Here is a 25,275-nt window from a genome sequence, read left to right on the forward strand (position 1 = left end):
CAAAGTAATTAGGATTCGTCATCTGAGGACCATGAATGTCTGCACACAATTTGATTGCAATCCACCAAATAGTTGAGATATTTCCATCTGGACTGACCAACAGGCCAATATTGCAAAATGCTAGTATGGCTAAAAACTGTGTTAAGAAGAGCATCACTTTCTGAGAAGCTGTGCATGCAAGGAGAAGTCACATAAAGCTTAAAACTGCCTATAACTGACTCCATTTAGAAAGCTGGTGTATCTGAATCCTGCTTTGAACAAGCCAATGCAGCGAATGGCAGGCATTACTTTTTCAGTGGATGTACACTCTGACATTTATACACAAATGCTTACAGGGGAATGCAAATGTAAAGATGCATATTTCTTGAAGGTTATGGTTTCAAGTACACAACTAACATTGGTCAGTAAGTTGAATGAATTAAGAATGGTGACACTTAAATACTTATGAGAAGTTTTCTTCATCCTCCACAGGCATCAACTCTTTATCTACCAGTTAACAACAGAGATGAGTCATGTTTCCACCTGTCTGTCCAGCCCCTGCCATCTTTGGCATCAAACTGAACCCATGCAGATTCAGAAATCCCCAGGACACACAGAACCAGATGGAGATGGATGTGACATTTCTCTCACATCCTCTCCTTCATCCGTCACCTGATAATGTGTGCCACCGGAGACATGAGGTGGTGATGTGTGAAAGAACAGTAGGATATGATTTTCTTTCCTTTTGTAATGACTCCATTAGAAGTGTGAGTCATATGTAACTATGACATTTGCTATGGCAACAGAAATGTACAAATGTGGAGCCCACAACCCCGTCACAGTTAATGTTTGCCGCTAACATAAATCATACCTGATTTAACAGTGTCATTGTTAAGAGGCTTCACACTACATGACATACATAGCATCACTCTCTGTAATTCACTGCACCTGCTTCCTGGCTGCAAGTTGCAGCAGCTTTTGAATTTAGAGTTGAAACAATTTGACAATTAATTGATTAGTCAAACACTAGAAAATTAATTGACAACTATTTTGCCACTTTTTAAACAAATCTGCCAAACATTTGTGTGTACTAGCTTCTTAATGTTAGTATTTCCTGCTTTTCCCTGGTTTGCATCATTTGGATGTTGGACTGTTTGTTGGACAAAATGAGAAATTTGAATGTGTCATCTTGGGCTCTTGGAAATTGTGATGGGCATTTTTCTCTATTTTCTGACATGTTACTGACAAAACAATTCATTCATTCATCCAGAAAATGTTGCAGCTCTATTTACCATAAGGAGCATCTACACTTTACAGACATGGGAATATTTTTAAAAAGAGGTGAATGTATTTCTAATTTCTCAAGCAGTTATCTACCTGCTATCTACAAATACTTAATTAATTTGAGCTTTTGACAAATAATTGACTCCAGTATGATTAAGATTGGATTTCATAGTCTACGGCCAACTGGCCACATGATAAATAATTAATCAAATTTGGATTACGAAAGGATTAATCTCTAATCTAAGTATCTAACTGTGATTATTGAACCCATTGTATGCTGAAAGGTGAGCAGCACACACACAGCAAAAAGCTGTCTCTGGAGATACAGAGATGATTTTGCAGCCATTCTTCTAAGTGATACAGTGACATACTGGACTTATTTCTCAAAATGTCAGTGTGGGCCATTAATAATAAACACCAAGAGATCCATATATTAAAATGTCAAAATATATCTAACAAAGTTAAACAGCTATAGAAAACCACTGACACATCTGAGATCACTGGTGAAACCCAGCGACAGTCCTATCAGGGCAGGAGGCAGTAAAAAGGAAGCACAATGGATTCATACACAAAGCAGACAGCTGGGTAGAGACACAGAATACTAATGCAGCTCAGACCTGAGAGAAACCAGCAGGTTTAAGGATCTCACGCAGCCAGCATCTGACCTGCTGTGGCTGTGTTTTTACTCGTAAGCATAACATTTACATTTTTATATCAATACCTCCTCTGTTTATTAGTGATTCTTGGCGTGTAGCAGCATCAAAACTTGGAAGCACTGCTAGCTGTGTTTTTGCCTTTAAACTGTCTGCAGAAATTATAACACTGAAAATACAATAAGGCAAAGTTTACCATGTAGATGATATCAGGCAAACTAAAATGCGAATAGGCAGTGCTATCAGTTCACATATATGCACATTTTCTTCATGTGTAACTTTATGGCAACAAACATTATGCAAGTTGTGTTTTTGGACCCCAGGATTTATCGTTGGTCCTTGGAACAGCACTTCGTGCTATAAAGAGATAAGAGAATACATTTCTCCGAACACAAGATGAGGTGCCAACACAGCCCACAATAAGCCAGAAGAAATATCAGCCAAAAAATACATGAAAGCAGTGTAATAGTACCTCAGTAAAGCATTAGCACACACACTGTGCTTGCTGCAGAAACTCATTTCTGAAAAAAATGAGCAACATTGTATCGTGAACCTGCATTGTTCACAAGTTTTATTATACTAGTAGTTCATCACCAAACTCCACTGACTGCAATTAGTCTACAATATAATGTAAATGATAGTTTTTTCGCAGGAAACTCCATGTCTGTTTCACAGAAATCAAACTGTATCCAGCAGATTTCCAGTGATAGTGAATTTCCATGTCAAACAAATCAACCTCGTTAGTTTGCTGAGACTGTGTTTTTATGATTTATCAGGATGTCGGTTTTCAACTCTAATTTCTCTTGAGGACTTAACAGTATAGTATAACAACATTGATTATGCAGTACTGTATGACAGGAATTATACAATCCACTTATAGGACAACATTTCAAAGCATGAAGGTCACAGGTTTGCAATCAACTGCACACATTTGCAGTGAATCTATTCTACTGTAACTCCCACAGGGGCTATAACACCTGATGCTCCGTTCTCAGCCTTCACATCTCTGTATACAATCCTTTATTTTCAACATGATTGTAAAGCGAGCTTTGCCCCATACTGATGAGTCAGATGGAAAAAGACAAACACAATGCACAACGGGATATGGAACAATAGAGATAGCATGCAGCACGATTCAGAGCAGTAAAATCCAGTGTAGCATAATAACTCAGGGTGACAAACACAATTTAAACAGAGCTGAGTGAAGTTTAAGACAACTGGATGCAAAGAAAACACATTGTGCAACAATATACGATGCAATGAAAACGCAATAGAAAAACAGAAAGGTAGCAAAATGTTAAAAAAAGGCAACACATCCATAACACCAAGCAGACAAACATGTTTCTTACCTGTACTGGCATGGCCCACAGGTTAGGACACAGAAAGAAGAACCACATGAGCTGGTTGGTATCTATGGCAACCAGGTTGCAGATTTGAGCAACAGTTAGCTCGCCCATGGACATGTTGGAGGTGCACAGACGCATGATCTTGTTGTAGATTTTTGTCTGAGGAGAAAACAGCCACATTGGGATCTATGTGGACTCACAGTAGAACCTCAATATGGAAACATGTCACATGGAGAATTTCTGAAGCACCGTACCTGTATGGCCCCGCGCAGGTTGATGCCTGTTTCGATGGCCACATAGTAGGAAGCCTGGAGGAACGTCCTCTGCAGGAGCAGAGCGAAGAAGAGCAGCACGGCCAGCACATATGCATTCTCCAGAAACTCCTTGGAGGAAATGAAATAGATCCCCAGTAACCTCATCTGGAAACACAGACAGGTAGGAAGAGGGGGGATGGGGTGGAGATATCGATCGGTTTATCAGTGTCAGTCAGGCAGGAATCTCGGCAAGGTCAATAACACAGGCTGAACTCTGCAGGAATGGATTTGACTTGGTGATTTAGAGAGTTTTTTGTCAGTATTGAATTTCAACTAAAATTGTTCCTGTTCATCACTTCAAAAGTCGAGGCTAACAGTATAATGTACATTTCACACCAGGCGACAACACTGCATGTGAAATGCAATTAGACTGAACTCAAGTGGAGCCCTTGCAGTGTATAATGCAGCTCATATGTATGTGGAGTGTGAGCTGGAAACCAAAGAAGAATGTAGTTCAGCTATGAGATGGTCACAGTATCTCCCACAAAGATGTATTAATTCTGCATCAGGAAAGAGATCATTCTCCCAGAAAGAATTATAAATCATTGATTAGAAATGAGCCTCAACATCACATCAACTCATCCCTGAAATCTCTCCTGGCTATCCCTTTCTCATCCTATCACCCAAAATGTGCATATTTCTCACTTCCTGCACACAAACACGCTATTATTCTTCAAACTCATTAGTGCGAATTGCAACTATTTTACAAACAGACCTATTTTCAGTCCTCTCTTCAAACTGCAACACTGTCAAAAGCATTTTTTGTTTGAGTGCCTGATGAGTCTTTAGACTATTTTAAACTAACTTTTGATATTCAACTGTACCGCCCTGTGACTTTCACACAAATAACTGAGGAGTTATTCTTACAGATGGATGTCTGCTTGACTGTCTCATATGGCAGTCTGCCCTGTGTGAAATCTAAGAAACTGAGACGGCTCCTGCGGCAATAGGTCTCATAAATATTTGACGAGGCTTAAATTAGTGCATCATCAGGGCAGGTGTACTGGGGAAGAGAGGGCATCATAAATGTCTCATCAAACTATAACTGTGACCTTTAAGAGGCAGACCATGTGACCTATGTTAGGTCTACTCAGGCTGTGTTTTTCTGTTTCTGAATCCTTGTCTGAGTTCTTTGTTTATTTCTCATAACATCACTGTCTCTATGCTACATACTGTAATTATGTTATGTGACAAGAGTTCAATTTCCCTCAGAACTCCTGCACCAACTGTGGATCTTAAATGTTTCATGTCATAAGAAAAGTGAAAATAAAGCTAGAGAGATGATTACAATTTTCAGCGTTAAACCATTAGGGCTGTCAAGATAAATCAAAATCTAGCTGTAAAATCACTTCAGTGTCATTGTTAAGATGAGAAAAAAAAAAAACAGAAGAAAAAAACAAGAATATTTAGTGAGAAATGACAAGAAGTTGATTTGTGTTTGCAAAGAAAACAAAAATAAATTTCAACTTTATATTATAAAGTAACAAAGATTAAACCGGGTTGATTCATTCTCCTATAAACTAAAACTGATGCCATCATAACAACAAATTCTACACAAAGTAATGTTAAAATCATGGTGTGATATGGACACACACACACACACACACACACACACACACACACACACACACACACACACACACACACACACACACAAGATGTTGAAGCAATATCTCATCCTTTCCAAATAGCTTCATTTCCACTTGTCCTCTCCTGCCTTTTGTATATTCAACTAATTCTGTCTCTACTGCAAATGTGATGAAATCTTCTAACCTCAAGGTTCACTTATTAGCTTTTTCCAGAGCTTTCGATTATGTATCTCACAGCCTTCTTCAGTGGATGGCGTATTACAAGTATCATCACAAATCATTAGAAATAAATAATGTGACATGCTTGGAGTTGCATTCTCTTCAGTCCTTTGAGTACATTTGCAGAAAAAATGTTTTGATGAGTGAAAATTCTCCACATACAGTACAAAGTATAATGCACTAATGAACCATGAGTATCATTCCTTCTGTTCTTTTATGCTTTTCTACTGTGTGCATGGCGGTATCGTTGCCTCCTTACCGGTTGCTGAATGGTGCGGTTGTCCTTGCTGATGTGGTGGACGATGCCAGAGATGCAGAGAGGACCGGCGAAACCCAGCAGGTCGGCCAGGAAGCGGAATGTGATGCTGAGGATTAGAGGTCTGCCAAATGCTTTCCTCAAGGCCTGCCAGATCCACTTTGGACCCTGGGTGCCTGTCCCCTGTGGCCTCTGAAGAAAGATTTAAAAACAGGGACAGAGTAGAAAAATATCAGTGTTAAGCAGGAATTAATATTTTGGAGAAATTAGGTACATTTGAATGTCGAAAAATGTTTTTTGCCCAATATGGCTAATCTGCAGTGACTGAATAGCATTTCTGACAAGTTATTTCAAACTATTTTACAAATATGAATCGCCAAGCATCAAGGGCACATTCGCATCGTTCCATTTGCATGATGGAGCTGCTGTTGAAGATAGGAGTAAATTGGATGATTACTTCTTTGTAGAGACCAAACCAAACAGCCATTTCTCTGTGGAGTTTTAACTTGCAGCACAACAAAAAGTGAAACTAGGTTAGAAAATAACAAACAGCCTGCGAACGGTGAGAGAGAGGAAGCAATTATTTGAACATAAACGCTGAATCGACACTATTAACTCGGTCGACCACTGCAACAGAAAACTGCAAAATGAGGTCAAGTTTAGGGATCCCATCCTCCCCACTGCTACTGCTGCTGCATCATGGGATGTGGTGATTACTGGTGAGTGAGATGAGCTCTTCAGTCATGTATAACTGCTCTGTAACTAATGATGCTGAAACACCATGACAGTGAGGCGAAGGATGAGGATTTAACAGGAAGTGAATGCATGTTAAGGGTTTTCATTACTTCAAATGACACTTTTAGTGTTTAATAGATTTCAAAAACACACTGAATGAGCTAATTATCTTAATTTATATTAATTTATACTGTCCGAAATATATTAACGCCACAAACAACACAACAGCTCGGTTCAGTGAGTCAGTTAGCAGTGATCAGAAAACATCTGGACTGTCACAGTGCAGTAAACACTCCCAGAACGTTTTCTGTGTGTGTGTGCGTGTCTGTGCCTGCGTGTGTATGTGTGTGAACATGACATGAGTCACTCTCATCAGAGCTATGAGAACAGACGTGACCGTTATCACGTGTCTCCCTCTTTCCATTTGAGTTCACACTGAACCTTCAAACAAAACATGTGTCACAATGCACGTCTCTCTCTCTCTCTCTCTCAAACACACACACAGACACACACATCCTTCCAGCTCCCTACCTAGGGTTCAAACAAGGAGGGAGGATGTTTCATTCTCACACACTCAGAGTGAAGCTAGCTTCCCATGAAGTGCAGTGCTTTCACCCCCGCAGGGGTCGGAATGTCGCCTCGTTCACAGTAGAATGGGAATGACCCGGCGCCTCAAGGCTCTCCTCTAAATGCCCCACCTCCCCCCACCCCCCACCACCTCTCCACTGGGATCTCTCGAGCTCTCTCATCCTTCTCTGCTGCCGGAAGGAAGTGGGGTTGCGTTCACACCGGACGCACACGCAGCAGTGACGAATCTCTGTGACCTTCCAAATACTGGAAAACAATGACCCTGCAGAAGAGGCCCTTCACCTCTGACCCCTGACACGTGCTCCAAAAAGTGAGACAGGGGAGAAAGAGAGAGGCAGAAGAGAAGGAAGAAAAAGAGGGAAACCTCTCTGTGTTGGCCTGCATTGAAAAGACTGGAAGAAAATCATCTCAGGGCGAGAGCAGTGATTTATCAGCAGAGTGGAAAAGGAAAGAGGCAAATTCTCTACCAAACAGATTACATTATCATATAAAAATGGAAAATGTATTAAATTTCATGCATTCCATCTTTCTAGGGATATTGAAGAACTGTACTGAAAAATGTATCAGTACAGAGGAGGAAAAAAAGGGTTCATACATCATTTTAAAGGAAGGTGTTTGTTACTTAATAATATTTTAAGTTAGCGCACTTAAAATATTTATAGATGGTTCGAGAGCATATGAGGATACATTGTGTGAAATTAAAGCTTTTTGGAAGACACTTTTGTCCAAAGCTGTTTTTTTTCCACTCTCATATACTGTACATACACATTTGAAACAATGTGGTTAAGTGTCTTGCTCATGGACACTTCAACATGTAGAGAGAAAGAGCTAGGGATTAAATCATCTACTCTACAAGTAATGGCCAACCCGCTCTACCACCGGCGCTATAGCTGCCCTTATTGTTGTTGTATTTAACAGAATCCATCCATCCATCTGCTTTCTATACCCACTTAGAGTCACAGGGGCCTGTCAGGATCCCAGAAAACATTGTGCAAGAGCGAAGGATACATCCTGAAAAAAGCTGCAAGTCTATCACGGGGACAACACATCGTCACATTCACACCTTAAGACAATCTAGAGTTTCCACCACACCTTTAGACTGTAAGAAAAATGTAGGAAACAGAGCATGTGGAAGAAACCCACAAAGACACAGATTCTGGTAGACAAGATGCTAACTCTGCTAAGGCCCCAGCTGACAGGCAGATTAATACAGAACTATATCTGTACCGTGCCACCCTTGTCTGAAAAGGTGTCTAATATTATGTCAATCAAAGATATTAGAAACACCTTGTAGTGCACAATACAATCTAATACAGCACAGCAAAAACAACAGTCTGGGTTGGGTTTAATCCACACCTGTGACACTGCATCCACAGAAATGTTTCACAAAAAGAGTGCTAGAGAAGACGGGGGATTCTGTATTTATGTTTTATGTCCAAATAAAAGAGGAAATTAAAGGACAGGGAGATAGATAGAAAACTATCATGGGCATGTTTACAGGCAGCGTGACATTTCAGTGTTTACACTATCAATTAATTATTTCTCTGACGTCTGAATACAGATTAATGGTCCCAACTCTGCCAGGACTGAGTCATCACAGGACAGAGAGCAGCTTAAGAGAACAGCTGTATGAAAAGAAAACAAAAACTAAAATTCCCAGATCATTTCGTGCATGTCAGATTCACAACTGTCACCAATTAAACATTACTAAAAATAAGTTTTTAAGACAGTTGAAATCAACAAATGAGATAAAAATCCCCTCCTGAATACATTTATCTGTTTGGAATAATAATCTGTGCCTGATATGTTTTTTCCACAAGAAAGTTCAATGAGCAAGTCACAAATTCTCAAAATTACATTTGCTACTTCTCCCTCATTGAAAAAACCATAATCTATGTATATATCTATATGATATGCAAGTGCTGTGTTTAAGTGGGATTTAACAGGGAAACGTTCCACTTTCAGCAGATGAATGTGAAAACAGCCGTCTAGTGTCAAACTCTGCAAACAAGTAAATTAACAATAAGCAAAACACTTTCTTGACTGGAAGGCAACTTTAAAATAAAATGAAGCAGGAGCCAAACAAGCAGCACACTAAGCTTTTACATAAATACTTAAAACCTTATTTATGCCTCTGAGTGGAAGATTCAAGTTGATGATAATCACCACATTTAGAACAAGACAGCAGTTTTCTCCCATTAAATAATCTAGTTTATGTCTACTTAAAGTAATATAAGGACCCTTAATATGCAGTCATCCACTTTGTTATTTGTGTACAAAATCATTAAACTTTCCCATCTCTACTTCTCACAAAAACTAGAATTCAGGGGAGAAACAGCTCAGTTAACTGTTTCTGCCCGCTGCACCAGAGACATCCGTGATGATTTATTCAGCCCTTATTATACAAGATGAAGGAGAGTAAAGCGTCGATCTCAAGAGCTGAAGTGAAATCAGATACTCAACTTGGGGCTCATCTCCCACATATTAAGAGATCTTTTTACATTTTATTTTTTTTATTGCTTGTTATAACAGAATAAACAGGAGCCAACTAGTTTCTTTGCAAATGCACTTCATGAAAACTGGCACAGCATTCTCATGTAATATTTACTTAGTCTTTACCTTGTGTTGGTTCAATTCATGTTTCATGTGAGCTGTGTCTTTTGATGCCCTTTTCAAAGCATTAGACCGTACTCCTGTGCTGTTTACAAAGAAGAAAAAATTAACAGTGCACCAGTCTAGCAGTACACTCACCTTCTGGTCTTCGAAGGCCTTGCGCAGCTTAATGTAGTTGGTGAGGGCTCTCATTGCAATGGGTAGTTTTCCGATGACTTTGAGGTCAATGGGTCGTCTGTGCGCAGAGGTGATGAAGGTGTTCATCCACCAGTAGGTGGCTTTGGACAACAGGTTGACAAAGGGCTGCAGAAAACGAACGCCCAGGTCCTGAAGATCCTCAGGAGGCTTCACCTCTGTTGGGTTTGCAAAACACATGTAGCGCTGTGAGAGAAGGAAGAACAGAAACAAAAGTTTAATTAATTGACTGTCTGTGTCGTCTGCAGTAACCTGAAAACCAACAGTGGTCCCACAGAGAATATTACAACAACCAACCACTGATCAGACATTCAATGACACAGAAACATCAACTCATCTGTGATCTACGGAGATAATGATAATTTTCTCTGTGCTGCAGATGAGAGCTACAACATAATGGATATGACAGTTGAACACACTCTCATTACTGGGTTTAATTATAGCAGCTGAACAATAAACTGTCTGTGTATTAACCACAGGTCTGATATTACTGTGGCAAATGATTCATCTCGGCACAGCTTTACCTTAAATTTGATGTTCTACTTTCATTGCTATTACATTCAACAGGACTAGGTCAAAACATAATATATGGCTGGACAGTGTATGAAATGTTTGAAGATATATGCTTAGATCTGTTTGTTTAAATTTAACATGAGATGGTAACTTCTTCAAGAATTTCATTTTATGAATGTAAAATTTGGCTAAAATGAGCAAATTAATAACATAGTGTTCATTGCTGGAGAAATTAGGATTGTTGAATATTGATAACAAATCATGTTATTTGAGTAAAAATTATTTACGTAAATATATTTTAGGATCTAACTGAAAATCAGCCTAAAACATTGTCACATGTACACACTGAATAAACACATGTTCTAGTGTTTCCACCATACAATTACAGAAAGAGCATTTGTCATCTATATTAGGAATATACATGATAAGCACATAATGCCAGTTGACAGTGTGTTAATTACAGTACTATGCTCACTTTGGGAAACAGGAACACTACATTTCTCTATAAAAACTTCATATGAATACAGAAGCCCTTTACAGTTAAATAGCTGCTAAGCAAGCAAGATGTTGTTAAACCAATTTTCAAAAATAAAGATTTGTTTTTATGGAACATTATTCCATAAAAAGCATTTGTGAGGAGAATAGTTGTGCTTATATAGAAGGCACCAACACACAAGAAAATGCCTATGAAAGTTGCAGAGTTTGATAGGAAGTTTAAGGGCACATTCATAAAAAATTAAGACCACCTACTTTTTTAAACAGAAGGTTTGGGATGATATTCCACATGCTATCTGGATCTTTTAGAAATCTTTTGATCAAGTTAATTTTGATAATATGGTTGAATGAGGAAAAGTCCAAAACATTAAGACCTCTGTTAGAGACATAACCTCCTTTTTTACCTTGTGTGGCTTATTTTTCCAAGTGAAGTTAAAAGGCCTTTAAAAAGTTAAAAGGTTTTATGTTTGGTGACATTAAGGGAGGAAAAGACATAAGAGACTCTTGTTTTTGTATAATGGGCTGCTCAAGCGGCCCACAGAGTGACCAGCCCACCGGGATTTCTCCTGTGCTCCCGATGGCCAGTTCGACTCTGTCTTGGGATGACAACGGACATTGACCGGCTGGTCATCTCAGGGTCGGACTGCCGGCTGCTAGCAGCTGAAATGACCGGCCCGCACCCGGCCAGCAGCTCCTCAGTACATATATTGGTCTCAGACATTCATTGCCTGCCAGTTCATTGAATTTGCTTCAGTGGACACTTGCACTGTAGCCATCCTGATCCTGTCTGTTCCTGATCCTGTACTTTACCTGTTCCTGTGGTTTCAACCTTTTTGCCTGTTTATCACCTGCCTGTGTGCCTTGCCCCTTTGAACTGGTTAACCTGTTTTGGACTGCCTCCTCTTGCTTCCTGTAAGCCTGTGTTTTTGATTTTCTCATTTCACCTGCCTGTCTCAACAGTCTGCACTTGGGTTCACCTGCTCCATGCCACACTTAACACTAGGATACTTGGCTGTCCCAAGCTTTGGCCGACTTCGGCCGACCAGAAGTGTAACTTCATCACAGTGAGTGACTCAGTCACCGACAGACATTTGGGTTTGTAGGGCTGGCCTTGCTGTTGCGGTCCAGCCAAAAAAGAAGACTGGCTGGAGATTACACATTTGAAAAAATGTCAACAGAATAAATAGCTATGGTTTTCTTTGCGGTGAAATTTCAGCTTCACAATGTAATGTTCAAGGACATTTCTACTCCTGCTGTGAAACAGCGAAACACAGTCAGTAGATGAGCAGTGTGTGATCTTAGGCTTTATGGAAACTAGGTTAGTGACTGGCAGAGGAATTACTGCAGAAAACGTCACACTAGACTATTTATAAACACAGAAGATGTTCTCAGTTAAATTCATTACATGGTAGATATTATCATAATAATTGGGTCTCACGGTTTTGTTATAAAATGGGTCAATATAAGAATAATATGTTTTTAATTGTTTTGCTAATCGTTGTTTAGTGTGTTAATTACTGGAATATGATTATGATTGAACAGTTGAAGGGATTTGGAAGAACAGTTTTCTTAGATGACAGCCAATAATAACCAAGTCAAAAATGGATTACTGAAAATGCAATGAAACATTTAATTAATTTCATTTTAACAATTTATTTACAAAACTATTTTGATCATATGAATAAATGAATGTTCTCTTAAACAAGAGTAACTATATGTCTATAGCCCTACTAACAGCTCTCCGAGGCTAATGCTAGCATGGCAACTTGAAGGACAACGCTAACATGCACAGCAGATATAATGTTTAACAAGTTCACCATCTTAGTTTAGTGCGCTAGCATACTAACATTTGCTAACTAGGAATAAACTCAAAGTACAGCTGAGGCTGATGGGAATGTTAGTTTTGCAGACGTTTGACCACAAACCAAAGTATTGAAGAAATGATTGTTTTGACCAGATGATTGTGCTACATGAATATTAAGGGATCATCAAAGTTGTTATTATTCATTCTGGGAGCAACAGGATTCCAATAAATGTTCAGACATTTCATTTGAAACCACAAAACCTGATGATAGTGCTAGAGGAAATATCAGGGGATTCCCAAAGTCAGTAGGATTCATCCTCTGGGGACCATGAATGAATCTGTACAAAATTTCATGACAGTCCATCTAATAGTTGTTGAGATATTTCAGTCTGGGCCAAAGTGCTGGACTGACAGAGACAGCCCTACAGCCATGCCACTAACTAACTACGCAGCTGTGATCCAATGAAAATACTCAAAAATTGATTGGAAATTGAAAATGCAACAAATCATCAAAGCATGCACTGCATCGGAATCACTTTCTTCGCAAACCCAGTTCAATCTGATTATATTTATAATAAAATAAATGTGCTCAGTGAGGAGGTTAACAGAGTCAAACACACTCCAAATTATCAAGAGGAAAAAGGGAAGAAAAGTCTACATAAGACTGACATCTGACATTTTCTTGGCCACGTTCAAAAAGGGTAAAATGGCTGAAAATGTCAAACACTGAATAATACAAAAGCATGACAATATTTGTTTTGTTGTTTTGTTTGGCTCAAAGCACCACTGTGTCTGACCTCACAGAGCCACTAGCCTGACTGACTTTATTATTAGAGGATTTTAGGTTTTTGGTTTTGTTTTTTGGGTTTTTTCAGCTACAAAAATAATTTTATTACAATAAAAAGTGATTAATATATTGTACTGTCATCTCCTTTAACTAATTAAAACCCCATCACCGCCACATGCACAAGCATAAATATATTCTTAATAGCCCACAGCGGGTGACAGGAAAAAACAAAAAAGTAGCATCAATGGAAGATATTTTTAACTGTCCTTGAGCAGCTTTACTGATAACTGACCGCTGGAGGCATTTGGATTTCAGACTAAAACGAGAGGTGAGTGAAGCTCAAAACAGGCAACAATCAGACGGCTACACACACACACGAGGACACACAAACAGAGATACACAAACACACGCTCACCCTGCCCAGGATGACATTGATCTCCACAGCTAGTAGGAGTCCATACAGTAGCACCAGCAGTCCGGTGATGCAGTAGCGTAGCTGCCTGGGGCCGATGCCATGCTCAGTGTACTTGGCAAACTTGATGGTCTTCATGATGAAGGCCAGCACCCAGTAGATCAGCAGGGCTGAGGAGATTTAACAGGGATCAGAGAGACAAATCACCGGACAAGCCAAAAAGATAAATAACCCACTGTGCTCCTCAGCAGACAGATTATATCAGAGCTGGAGTTTAAATGTAACATATGTCACTAGTTTGTCTGGATTTTTGTAATATACAGGTGTATTTTGTCCCAGTCTGAGTCACATTTCATGTAAGTATATCCAAGGTTTCAATTAGTTTATTTAAGTTTTGTTTTATGTTTTCTTTTTAGATAACATTTAATTTGTTGTCTTAGTCCTTCAAGAGCTTTCCAGATATAAGGTTGACTCTCTTTATCTTTTGATACTCACATCATATATTTGAACAGGTTTATTGCAGTAAATATTGAGAGAATGATTGCTGAGTATTGTCATGATTAAATGACATTGCAGGGTAACAGAGAAACAAGTTCATCCACTCAGACTCTGCAGCAGACTACAGTGTTAACTTCTTTGTTATAACATCTATACCGTGACAACAGAGGCAGCGTGCAGGTCTACGTCAGAGCCTCGATTTAGAAGATTAATTTCTGTTCATGCAGTGATGAACCCAGCACCGCTCCGCCACTTCTCTCAAGAGACTGACTGTAATATGGAAACCTAGAAGCCAAAGGCGGCTCAGAAACGTGATAGGAGTAGCGAGTATCGAGAGCTGAACACAGATGAGTTAATGATGCGTGAGGAAGAAAGGAAAACTGTGTGAACAGAGGAAGAACAGCAACAGGGTGATCATTACAGGATCAAACAGTTATATGGACAAAGGTAAAGGTTGATACTGATGTGAAATAAAGTTCACAGATGCATTTCACAGTTAATGGGTGAGATATGGATTTATGAATACATACTGTTGACTGATATGTTTTTATTTCACAAGAAAAACTTATCTAACATCTTTGCCATGAATATATTAGTCTATTAAATCTCTCAAGCCATAAATAATTGTGATGAATAGAAGCAGATCTTTCAGCTAAAACTAATTTTTTAATAAAAAAAGATAATTAATACTACTCGAGGCAAGATGATATTGCTCTCAATCATTTTACAGTCTTATCTGAAGGTAATGAACCAGTCATCTGTGAATGCTTGCACTAACTCCATTGTTCTATAATCATAGTATCCTGAGGAGCTCACACAATTTGAAACTGTGGTTGTTCATTACAAGGTCAAAGAGGTGACAAGGGCCCGTTTTCTGTGACATGATTTGGTTAATCCTGTCTTTACAAGCCCTGATCACTATATATAAATGTTATAACAAGTCTACAGAGGACTTTGGGGTCTTGTTTGAAACCCTGACTGGCTGAGGTGATCCAGTAGAGCTTCCCACAGAGACCAAAAGTAAAAGACATGTTAATAAACAAAGGATAGTTGAATTTGAGATTACTGTACCTAATAGTAGTTTGGGGAAGTTGGAGGTCTCTATGTTATGATAGTAGACAATAGAGGTGATTCCAGCCATGAAGGCCAGACCTGCAGGCATGTACAGGTGAAGATGGAGGGACTGACTGAACCTGCAAATAAACGTCAGATAGAGGAGGAAAGTCCTTACTAACAATTATTTGTAACATTATGAGGCAACACAACAGGAACATTAGAGTTTAAAATTGATGCGGCAACCCCTTCCGTCCTCATAAAAGATACCTTTTTCCGTATACAGTATGCATAACCACATGCATCACATTTTCTTTGCTTGTAGTGACTGAATAAATGTATTATTTGTAATATCTGCATTGCAAAACATAAATAAAGAACTAATAAATTGCCCATCCATGTGTATCATTAAGCATACGCAACATACACACACATATTCACACAAACACTCATACAGACATAAACAACCAGCTCTGGCTGATTTCTGTGTAAAAAGCCCGGTGAAGAGGTGAGCAGATGGAGAGCTCTTCTATTCACTTCAGTCACAATCACTTAAACACTTACCTGCCTGCAGTCTGCAAAAACAACTAACAAACAGTAATCCTGTGTGTTTACTGGACCCTGTGGCACATGGACTTACTAAGAGGGCCCAGAGAGAGCAAAAACACATATCAAGGAGCAGGAGAGAGAAAGTCATGGGCCGAGATGTATTCTCTCAGATCCAGCTGTAGCTCCAGAGTTTCTTCATGTGGATGCCAACTCTGGTATTTATGTCAGTGCCAAAGTGGGTTTGAAGGTAGAGAAGGATCAGTACTTAGAGATACAGCTTTTTTACATTTTTTTTGTGTGTGTGTCAGAGTTTAATTGCAGCACACATTTAATGACAATATCTTATGGGTTTTCTTATGGGTTGGGAAGACTCAGAACACCTAAATTTGGCTGTGCTAGGTACCGTAGCTAAAATTAGCATCTGAGCTAGCAAATGTTTTAAGTAGAAACAGCAAATGATGTATTTCTACATTTCTACTGGCCATGTGCAAACAATATGTTGGATTACATAAACACTTATTCAGTAGTGAACTGCTCTTTCACTCCTGTTGGTATATTTTTATTTTGGTTCATCTTTGAAGACAAGAGTAAAGCCCCCTGTTGTCTTTCACCAGTAATCTGTGCTTTGATGTGCAGTGCAGGACTAAACTAACAGCAGAACAATGACTTGTTTTCATCTGGTGGTGGCAAGAAATTGAGCACAAATACACAAACATTTGGCTCCTGGTGGCTCTGTCTTCAGTGTCCTGGCTGGCGGTGTAGCTTGGCAGACTGGCTCTGCATGGGCCAGCTTCTTTGGATTGATTTTTTTCCTCAACAGCTCCCTGAATTGTATAAATCCACTTAACTGTAAAACCATAATAGAATATAGCAGCCCTTTATTTTATCCTCATAATTAAATTCCAACTAAAGCTAGAAAACTGTAACTGTTGTTTGCAAACCAAGTCATAGACTAAATAGCCCATCTCACTTCTGGTTAACTTTAGCTTATAGCTTTCAGTTTCATGAGTTTCTCCTTTTCTCATTGCTCTTAAAGGCTGACGGATGATACTGGGGTTTTCAGTTCATACCCTGAACTAGAACAGTATTTACTACCGTGCTGGACAGTAAAATTTAAATAGTTTGTCATTTTAACCAGATAAACAATTGTTTTGTGAGCAATAGCTAGCTATAGCTCCAAGTCTTAGCCATGTCTTGGCAAGCTTTGTATCAGACCTGAATAGTAACAAAATAATTAGGTTTTTGTCCTCATTAAAATAACGAAGTGCTCAAGTTTTACAAGCTAGTGTAGATACCCATTTAGCTTAAAATATGGTCTGAAAACCACAGTATTATAACAGTTAGTAGAGGATTGCAAAGTATCATGTTAGCATGCTAATGTTTGTGTTTATTGTAATGCTTTTATAATATGTACACCTTTAAAAGTTAAGCTTTTACTGTAAAATATAGCGATGCAGGCTAGTATTTTATTTTACTTTTTGCTCTTCTAGAGAAGCTTTGAGGATCGTTACATTGAAATAAAGTTAAGTGTTTCTTAATTACAGTTAATTGCATTCACCTGCTATCTGAGGTGTAGAACAGCTGTTGATTAAATGACTACGGTGAAAATCAGCAGCACTCTAAGGAAACACTGAGAGCAATCTAATAGACTCCCAGCAAAATTAAATCAGGGGGATCATTTGAAAAAAAAGCAGTGTGTTTTGAAAATGTTATATGCAGAACTTTTAAAGGTTGAGTACATTTATGTCATACTTCTTGCTAGAAGCTATAAGTCACATCATCAGTGTCAGGAGTTCATTCATTAAAAACATTACATGCCCCTGACATGATATGTTGTGTATCCAGGTGTGAAACATACCCATCGGAGACAATGCCCTCCGCAATCTCACAGACGAGGATAAAGAGCAGGACAAATGTGAGGAGCCAGCGCAGGTTGTGACCAGGAAAGTGAAGCCAGGTGCTATGGTGGATGTGGACCTTCGAACTCTGGCTGCCCCAGCCTCAAACAGGAAACACAAAATATATGGGGGTTTGTCAGGGTTGTGTCAGTTTGAATATACTGTCAGAAACAGTCAAATGAAAGAGGGTTGTGTCCAATCTACGGTAGACAGGCAGATAATGTAAGTATAGATTAAGAGTAGAGAAGTAGATTTTTTTCTTGACTCACTTGTATGTTAATGGGTGAACATTCATTGTGCTTGAAAATAACTTTGTTAACAGTGTTGACTTTGAGTGCCTTGTACTCCCAGTGCAACCTTGAACATTATGGGCTGCATGACAAAGTGCTCTCATGCTCGCATGACTTCCAGTTGATAGACTAAAAAGATGGGCTTCTTGGTGGTAATGGCAGCCAGCCATCACCAGCCCTGTTAACTTTTCAGAGTTCAGGAAACTTGTGTAATTATCACTTATATTGCCCACTTCTTGGCAGGCAAGCAGTGAGACTGGCTAGATGTCTGCTGGCCTGAGACACTTCAGTCAATTTTTTTAGCTCTTGTTCTGGCTAAAACTTATTTGTCTAAAGGCTAAACTTATTTAGCCTTTGTCCCCACTCTTTGCCAGGTGTTGGTCTCAACTCAATAATATAACAATGATACTGTCATCAACAGGCAGTTTATTTATTGAATGTAAGTCACTGATGCCATAAAACACATCTCTACTGATCATATTATGCTAATGATGATAAAAATGTTGGCACCTACACTGTTGGACAGTTTATCTCGCTGAGAAGTGTTGGCACAGGCTGACAGTCACAGACCTCGCACACACACACACACACACACACACACAGACCAGCACATGGCATCTCTTACTTTATCTGCCTCTTTCTCTCTCTCATTTTTCCACACACACACACACACACAAAGTCATACCATCTGCTCAAGTGCTGAGCAATATAATTAAAATCAATATGACAATATTCAATATTTCTTCAATATAAATAACGAATGCAGACAAATCAAACATAAAATCAATAAATGAATGAATATGCAATGAACTGTGTTATGCATTACATGAGACAAAATGCTTCATATGTGTAAAACAAAAACTTAATTCTCTAACTTTGTTAGTTTTTAAATTTGCATTGAATTGTTAATTTGGACAACAACAAGCCATCAGAAATGACTGACACTGACTCTGTTGGTTTGACAGTTCAGAGGACTGAGGCACAATAATGATTGTCTCTCTCTGGTTGTGAAGCAAACTGTCTGCTAAAAGTGTTGTTGTGCATGTATCCACACATCATGCTCTTACCTCGGTGGCCTTGATGTGACTAGCTGACGCCATGAGGCAACACATTAAAGAGCAGCACATTAAATAGCTGCAGGGCAGGATATAGTATATACAGTATATATATAACTATATGAGGACTCTGGCTTAAGCGACTCAAGGTGAACAGAAACACTTTCACACCCCTGAGGTTTGTCTTAGTTGTTAGTAAAAGCACCACAGCTCAGTGTGACAGGAGAGAGAGGAATCACTCAGCTTTCAGCTAGCTTATCTTCTAGCAAAGGATTCACACTGTCTATTTAGTGGATGTTTTTGACTTTTTACTTACAGCCTCATTAGCATAATTCATTTGAATTTTTGTTGCATGAGTAAAACAAAACAGATGAAAATGACACCTTATAGAGTGAGAATAGGGATGAAATGTGGAGAATTGCCTACTAGAGAAACATCCAAACACACAAATCACAAACTGAATGATTTAAGTCTGATGTGTTACTGTGTAAGATGTGTGTGTGTATGAAAGTTTACATGTTGTTACACAAACATAGTGAATAACAAGAACACAGAGTCAAACCGACTGAGACAAATTGTTGTCCTCCTTGGAAAAAAATAGACACTGTCTGCTTTGAAATGGACACGCACACATGTGCACACTGACATGAGAGGGCAGATGACGAGGCCAGAGCATGTGTGACTGTAGCTTCGGAGTGTGTGCAATGGAACAGAGCTGGTCTGTTACACACCGGTGATGACACTAATAGAGTGGCCAGCAGCCAAGAAGGAGGGCAAAGGAGGTGCAGGCTAATGCCAGCATGATGGCATCTGTTTGCCTCCGTACTTTACATTTCATTAGAAGAGTCATTTGCAAAACTGCTTGCAGCTCAAGGAATATGTAATAATGTACTCAACAACCTCACATTTCTACTGTTGTCTATGGGACAGCCAACACCTGAAGGGATTTTAACTAAGGGAATAAAATCCACAGTCAAATAAGCTCATAAATAAAATATAAGTTAAGTGTATTCATATGCATAGAACTTATAATGGAAATAAAACATTTACAAGATATTCTTTCAGTAGTCCTTATAAAAAATAAACCTTTGCTTAATAGAATATATCATGCAATATTTCATTTATCAGTTGTAAAAGTCAACAGGGTGATAAACTGAAAACTGAGAAGGGCAGATAGAGAACATGTTAGTGAGCCCATCCATCTTATTTCAGATCCTCATAGACTTGAGTTGGCACATCATCTGGTATGTGTTTGTGCTAGGTGTGCTGTCTGTGCAGGGAGGTGTGTTGAGGATCTCACCTCCCAGCGACACTCACCGATGAAGAGGATGGGGAATGTGATGAAGAGGAGGAAGACGTGTGGCACCACATTGAGCGCGTCCAGGAAGCAGCCGTTGTTCAGAACCCCCCCATCCACATTGTAGGCCACCGAGTTATTCTCGCTCCCACAGAACGCCAAGGACATGGTGGAACTGGGACTCTGCAGGGAACCAGCCAGAGGAAGAGGAGAAGGAGGAGGAGGAGGAGGGGAGGAGGACCGGAGACAGAGCAGAGGCAGACAGATTTAAAAGAGAGGCTCTCAGAGCATGTTCTCTTTTCAAAGGGAACACTGAAGGCGTCCTCAGCAGATCGTGGTAATTCCCAAAGTGACCTCCTTCCTGCTCCCTCTCAAATCCAGCTCCCAAATATCAGATCCAGTGAGAAAGAGGAGACAGAAGAAGGGAGGGAGGGAGGGAGGGAGAAGGGGGTCAGAGGCAGTCACAGTCCGGTACAGCAGCAGCTCCCTCTCCTCTCCGAAAGTCTAAGCAGCTTTCCCGGCCATTCTGGTGAGAAACATCTGCATCCCATCTGCCTGCAGTCTGCAGACATCCTCTAAAACTGAGGCTTCACTTGCGCACGGCGGTGCGCAGCTCCACTGGAATGCATTCAGACACGATCACATCGCTCACACACAAACATGCACATACAGCTAGAGCAGCATTCTGCAGTGCACCTGCTATTCCTGTCTCTTTGCAAACAAGAGCTCGCAGTCGACCTTGGAAGACAAGAGCAGGGGGGCAGAATGTGCAGGCGAGCTGGAGGACTGATAGCCGCTGAAGGTAGGAGGGTGAGGGTGGGAGGGAACAGTGAATGATGAGGAGAGAGGAGAGAGAGAGAGGAGAGATAAAGGAGAGAAGCGGGGTATAGCTGCTGAATGAGCAGTGCAAACGTCATTGAAAGGTACGTGTGAAGCATGAGCAAGTGCTCTGCTCTAAATCCCAGTACCACGTTTTCATGAATTACATAACTCATTCCCCTCATTCATTTACTACTTTATCTTTCATTTCTCATTATATCAAAAAGACCGCGGAGAGAGAAAGATCTCAGTAATGAATAACTAGGCTGCACACATAAAAAATAGTGACATAAAATATTTATGAATTCATGGGACTGAATTCATGGGACGGATACAGTGATACGGCTGCAGCCAATGGCAGCTGACTTGTTCAGAGGGATAAAAAAAAAAAAACAACCACATGGGAGCAGATTTTGATAATCCATGTATCAACAGGGGCGGGCTCATGGTCTTTTCTTAGTGGTTGAAATTATTTGTTTAAATATAATCCATGACACTGTGACCTTCACATGACAACAGTGTAGAGATAAGCTTAAATGTAATGAGCAGTTTACATGAGTGTTTACACGAACGGTCATCTGCTGTTTTACATGCATGGCTGTGGTATATTTATATTTCAAAAATAACATAAATATCATGTAAAAGGAGAAGATAAAGAAGATTCTTAAGTTGTCAAAATATGTTCCTGTGCTTGATATACCATGTACTAAATCAAGATCTAGACTCATAAGAGCAATAAAAGACACCTGGGGACACACTAGAAACACATTTTTCCCATTTAAATGCACAATATGTCATTTCTGCCACTAGGGGTCTCTCAATCAAAAAAATAACAAAAGATGGAATTTTATTGATATTGTGAGGTAGCGTGGGATCATGAGAGTTGTTGTCTTCATTGTTAAACAACCAGCTTCTCTGGGATAGGACTACAGTGTTCATCGTTCAGCAGGTTTTTAACAGGAGCCGAATTATCCGCAGAGGTCTCCTCCTCTCCAGAACAAATTTATACGCGGATTAAAACCAGCAAAAAACGTTGAATAAAGCAGTTTCACCTAAAAAAAGGCTGTGTTTCTCCAATGCTGTCCGGTGAGCACAGGAGGTCAGGGAGGGGGTGCTAGCCAAGCTGTCATTAACATTTGCTCAGCTTGTTTGTCTGATAACTTAATATCCAGATGTCCGATGACTAAAATCCTTCATTCAGTTAAAAGATACAGTTTAGAAACGTTTATCATAAAAATGTGGCTTAAAACTGAATAAAAGTCAATTTATGGCAGTTTCTGGCAGACAACCACGACACCGACGCATGCATCTTGTGCACATTTACTCTTTGGTAGAGGGGGTATGACGCCATTTACAGGCGACCAAATGAAACGGACCGTTACTTTGATTAAAATTAAAGAGTTCTCTGGGTTTGAAAATTGTTGGAAACATTTGGGATAATGTTAGTACACAACTGATTATATAACATAGGTCTGGTCATTTTTAGACATTTTAATGCGGAATAGTTACATATCATAGCTTTAAAAATAGAAAACTCATGCAACACAATAAGAAACATGCTACACAATGTTGAGTAGTATGTCTACTGTGTTTTTTCCCTAACAATGACTGGAGATTCTTTTTACTTTTCCACACAGTACACTATTAATCTGATCACTGCAAAGACATCATAGAGTTGAGCTGGTCATAAATATGCACAATCTCACAATATTCAACTCAGCCAGTATGGGGGGGGGGGGGGGGAAGTAGTGATATGATTGCAGTGATGGTGGCAACATTTGTGGAATTCCCTTCGTGTTGAGAGTGTCACTTTAGGAAAAATGACGATGCATGTTAATTAAAATGTTGGGTCTGTGAATGCCACCGGATGCTTTTGCAAGCTGTTCTTAGTGCAGTTTGAAACAAGGGGAGACTCATAACTCATGGAGAGCAGTAGATCAGACAGTAGTGGCCTCTTACTGTGTCCAGATTTCTCATCAGTATGCATACTGAGCAATATAATGGTAATAATACGAATGTATTGTCCAGTAAGAGGCTGCTGCAGAGAAAATACAGAGGTCTGATAGTTACAGGTCGATAATTATTTTGGAAGCAATGACATGTATATCATGTATATGTATAAGACACACCAGGCATTGCTGAAAGTGAAGAAATTCCTGTGGATCTTTCATTGCAACACCAGATGAAAAGTTCACAGCAACTGCAGCTCTGTCCTCTTATCAATTATCTCCTCACATGGGAGACCAACTGTTAGGAACTCTTGGTTTTGAACAAAATTAAACCTGGCCAAATGATCATTTATATACAAAGCAGTTCTGTGTTGCCCTACATCAGAGAATAGCTCCATCCATCACTGGATTGCCTAGGGAGAGTTGAAGCTTCAATGTGTGCAGAAAAAAAAAGAGGATGAGAGGAAGAGTAGCAGCCACTCATAAAGAGCCTCAGAAAGGGGAAAAAAACATTCAAGCAACACACACTTAGACTTTTTAGGTCAATATAGCGAGTGAGCACATAGCACAGAACAGGAACAATTCATTCCTAAAATCATTAAATATCAGAAAAGCCCCAAATAGAGAATGTGCCATTGTTATGTGATAAGAGTACATCTTTGTCTTATAATCACACAGATGCAGACAGATGCCAACTAAATATAACTGGCTTTACAGGGCTGCGTGTATGTATGTGTGTGTGTGTGTGTGTGTATTGCTGAAATACAGGCTGCTGATTCTGTGGGAGTCAAGTGAGGCTAAGAGGTGAAGGATGAATCATACATTATTTTGTGGTATCTATGTGAATCTTTCCTTTAGGTCTCTCTACCACCTATTCACACACAGAGAGAGAGAGAGAGAGAGCAGAGGCGGTTACTTCTGCTCCATCTCATCTTTTATAAAAATGTTCTCCATCTGGCTGTGAGAATTTGTTACCACTAACATGACACATCCACTATTTCACTCTCCCCGATAATTTGCCACTAGAAATGAACCTCAGTGATGTATGACCCCATTACACTAATCACAGGGATTTCTTGACTAAGTGTGACCTAAAATGACTTGCAGCGTCTTAGATAGGCCGGTGCATCCAACCGAGGTCTGTAAAATTATGCAAATGAAAACACTGGTGTCCCCAGTGGATAATTATATTTATATTTATTATTTATTATTTATATTACATGCGTAACTGAGATATACTTCATGACGTCAAGAATACAAACAGTGCAAAATGCTGTGCATGTCAATGAAATACTACTACTACTATTCAAAGTGAGAGTATCGATCAAAGTGAGTGACCTGGTGACTTGTGCTCCAGCACTTACCGGTTTATATCGTGAGATCATTGTGTTTCAGCCTCGTTTTCCGGACTCCCAAAACACTCTTCAGTATTGTCACATGCGCCGCTTGGATGTGAGATAAAGAAAAGGGGAAAATTTTCCCAAATTGTAGTCTCTCATGTGCTCAGAGTGCAGCCGACTTCTTCCTGCTCTTCCTACTTCTGTTTGACCATCCGACCGAAAGCGGTGGTTCACGGGTGGAGGCAGGGAGCTGTCCACGGTGCTGAACCCGGGTACCGAGGAGGAAGAAATAGAGGAAGAAGGGGGCAGGTCCTCCACCCAAGGCCAAGCTTTGGTCTCTCTCATGAACCGTGGACCGGCGAGTTTCAGTAGCAGGGGCCGATCAGACAAACACACTGCAGCGGTCGATGCGACGCTGAAACTTGCAGCGGACAGTAGTCACGTATGCCAACATGAACCGAGAGCATGACTGCACAGAGCTGTTATGTAACTAAGAAGTGGGATGTTGCCAACACACATGAAACACTACATGACGGATTGCTCGACTTGTTCGACTATGTTTTTGATTGTTTTTGATTATCTAGAATTTGCATTTTAGCACAAATAAGTCATGTACTCGGACTGTGGAGACAATCTGGGCCTACAGTATGAAATGAAATTCAGCTTTATTAAAGGCAGAATTTGAACCGCGGGGACTCAATGATAAGGGTCGTCTATAACTTGGTATTCATGAAGGAACACTATT

At 39.7% G+C, this 25,275-nt stretch overlaps 1 protein-coding gene across 1 annotated transcript in view; it reads right to left on the minus strand.

The window, feature by feature from the left end:
- abcc8 (ATP-binding cassette, sub-family C (CFTR/MRP), member 8) overlaps nt 1-24,981 on the minus strand; it is a 62,823-nt gene extending 37,842 nt beyond the window's left edge. Inside the window, exons 1-9 of the mRNA XM_042411404.1 lie at nt 24,555-24,981; nt 20,443-20,605; nt 17,741-17,882; nt 15,352-15,473; nt 13,786-13,952; nt 9,715-9,957; nt 5,644-5,832; nt 3,517-3,681; nt 3,266-3,421 (exon numbers count right to left, since the gene is read on the minus strand). Of these exons, the coding sequence (XP_042267338.1) occupies nt 3,266-3,421; nt 3,517-3,681; nt 5,644-5,832; nt 9,715-9,957; nt 13,786-13,952; nt 15,352-15,473; nt 17,741-17,882; nt 20,443-20,605; nt 24,555-24,575 (1,368 nt within the window). The 5' untranslated portion in view covers nt 24,576-24,981. The remainder of the gene's footprint in view (nt 1-3,265; nt 3,422-3,516; nt 3,682-5,643; nt 5,833-9,714; nt 9,958-13,785; nt 13,953-15,351; nt 15,474-17,740; nt 17,883-20,442; nt 20,606-24,554) is intronic.
- Nucleotides 24,982-25,275: the final 294 nt, after the last annotated feature.

The sequence above is a fragment of the Thunnus maccoyii genome, chromosome 5 (genome assembly GCF_910596095.1).
Source record: "Thunnus maccoyii chromosome 5, fThuMac1.1, whole genome shotgun sequence".
Taxonomy (NCBI): Eukaryota; Metazoa; Chordata; class Actinopteri; order Scombriformes; family Scombridae; genus Thunnus; species Thunnus maccoyii.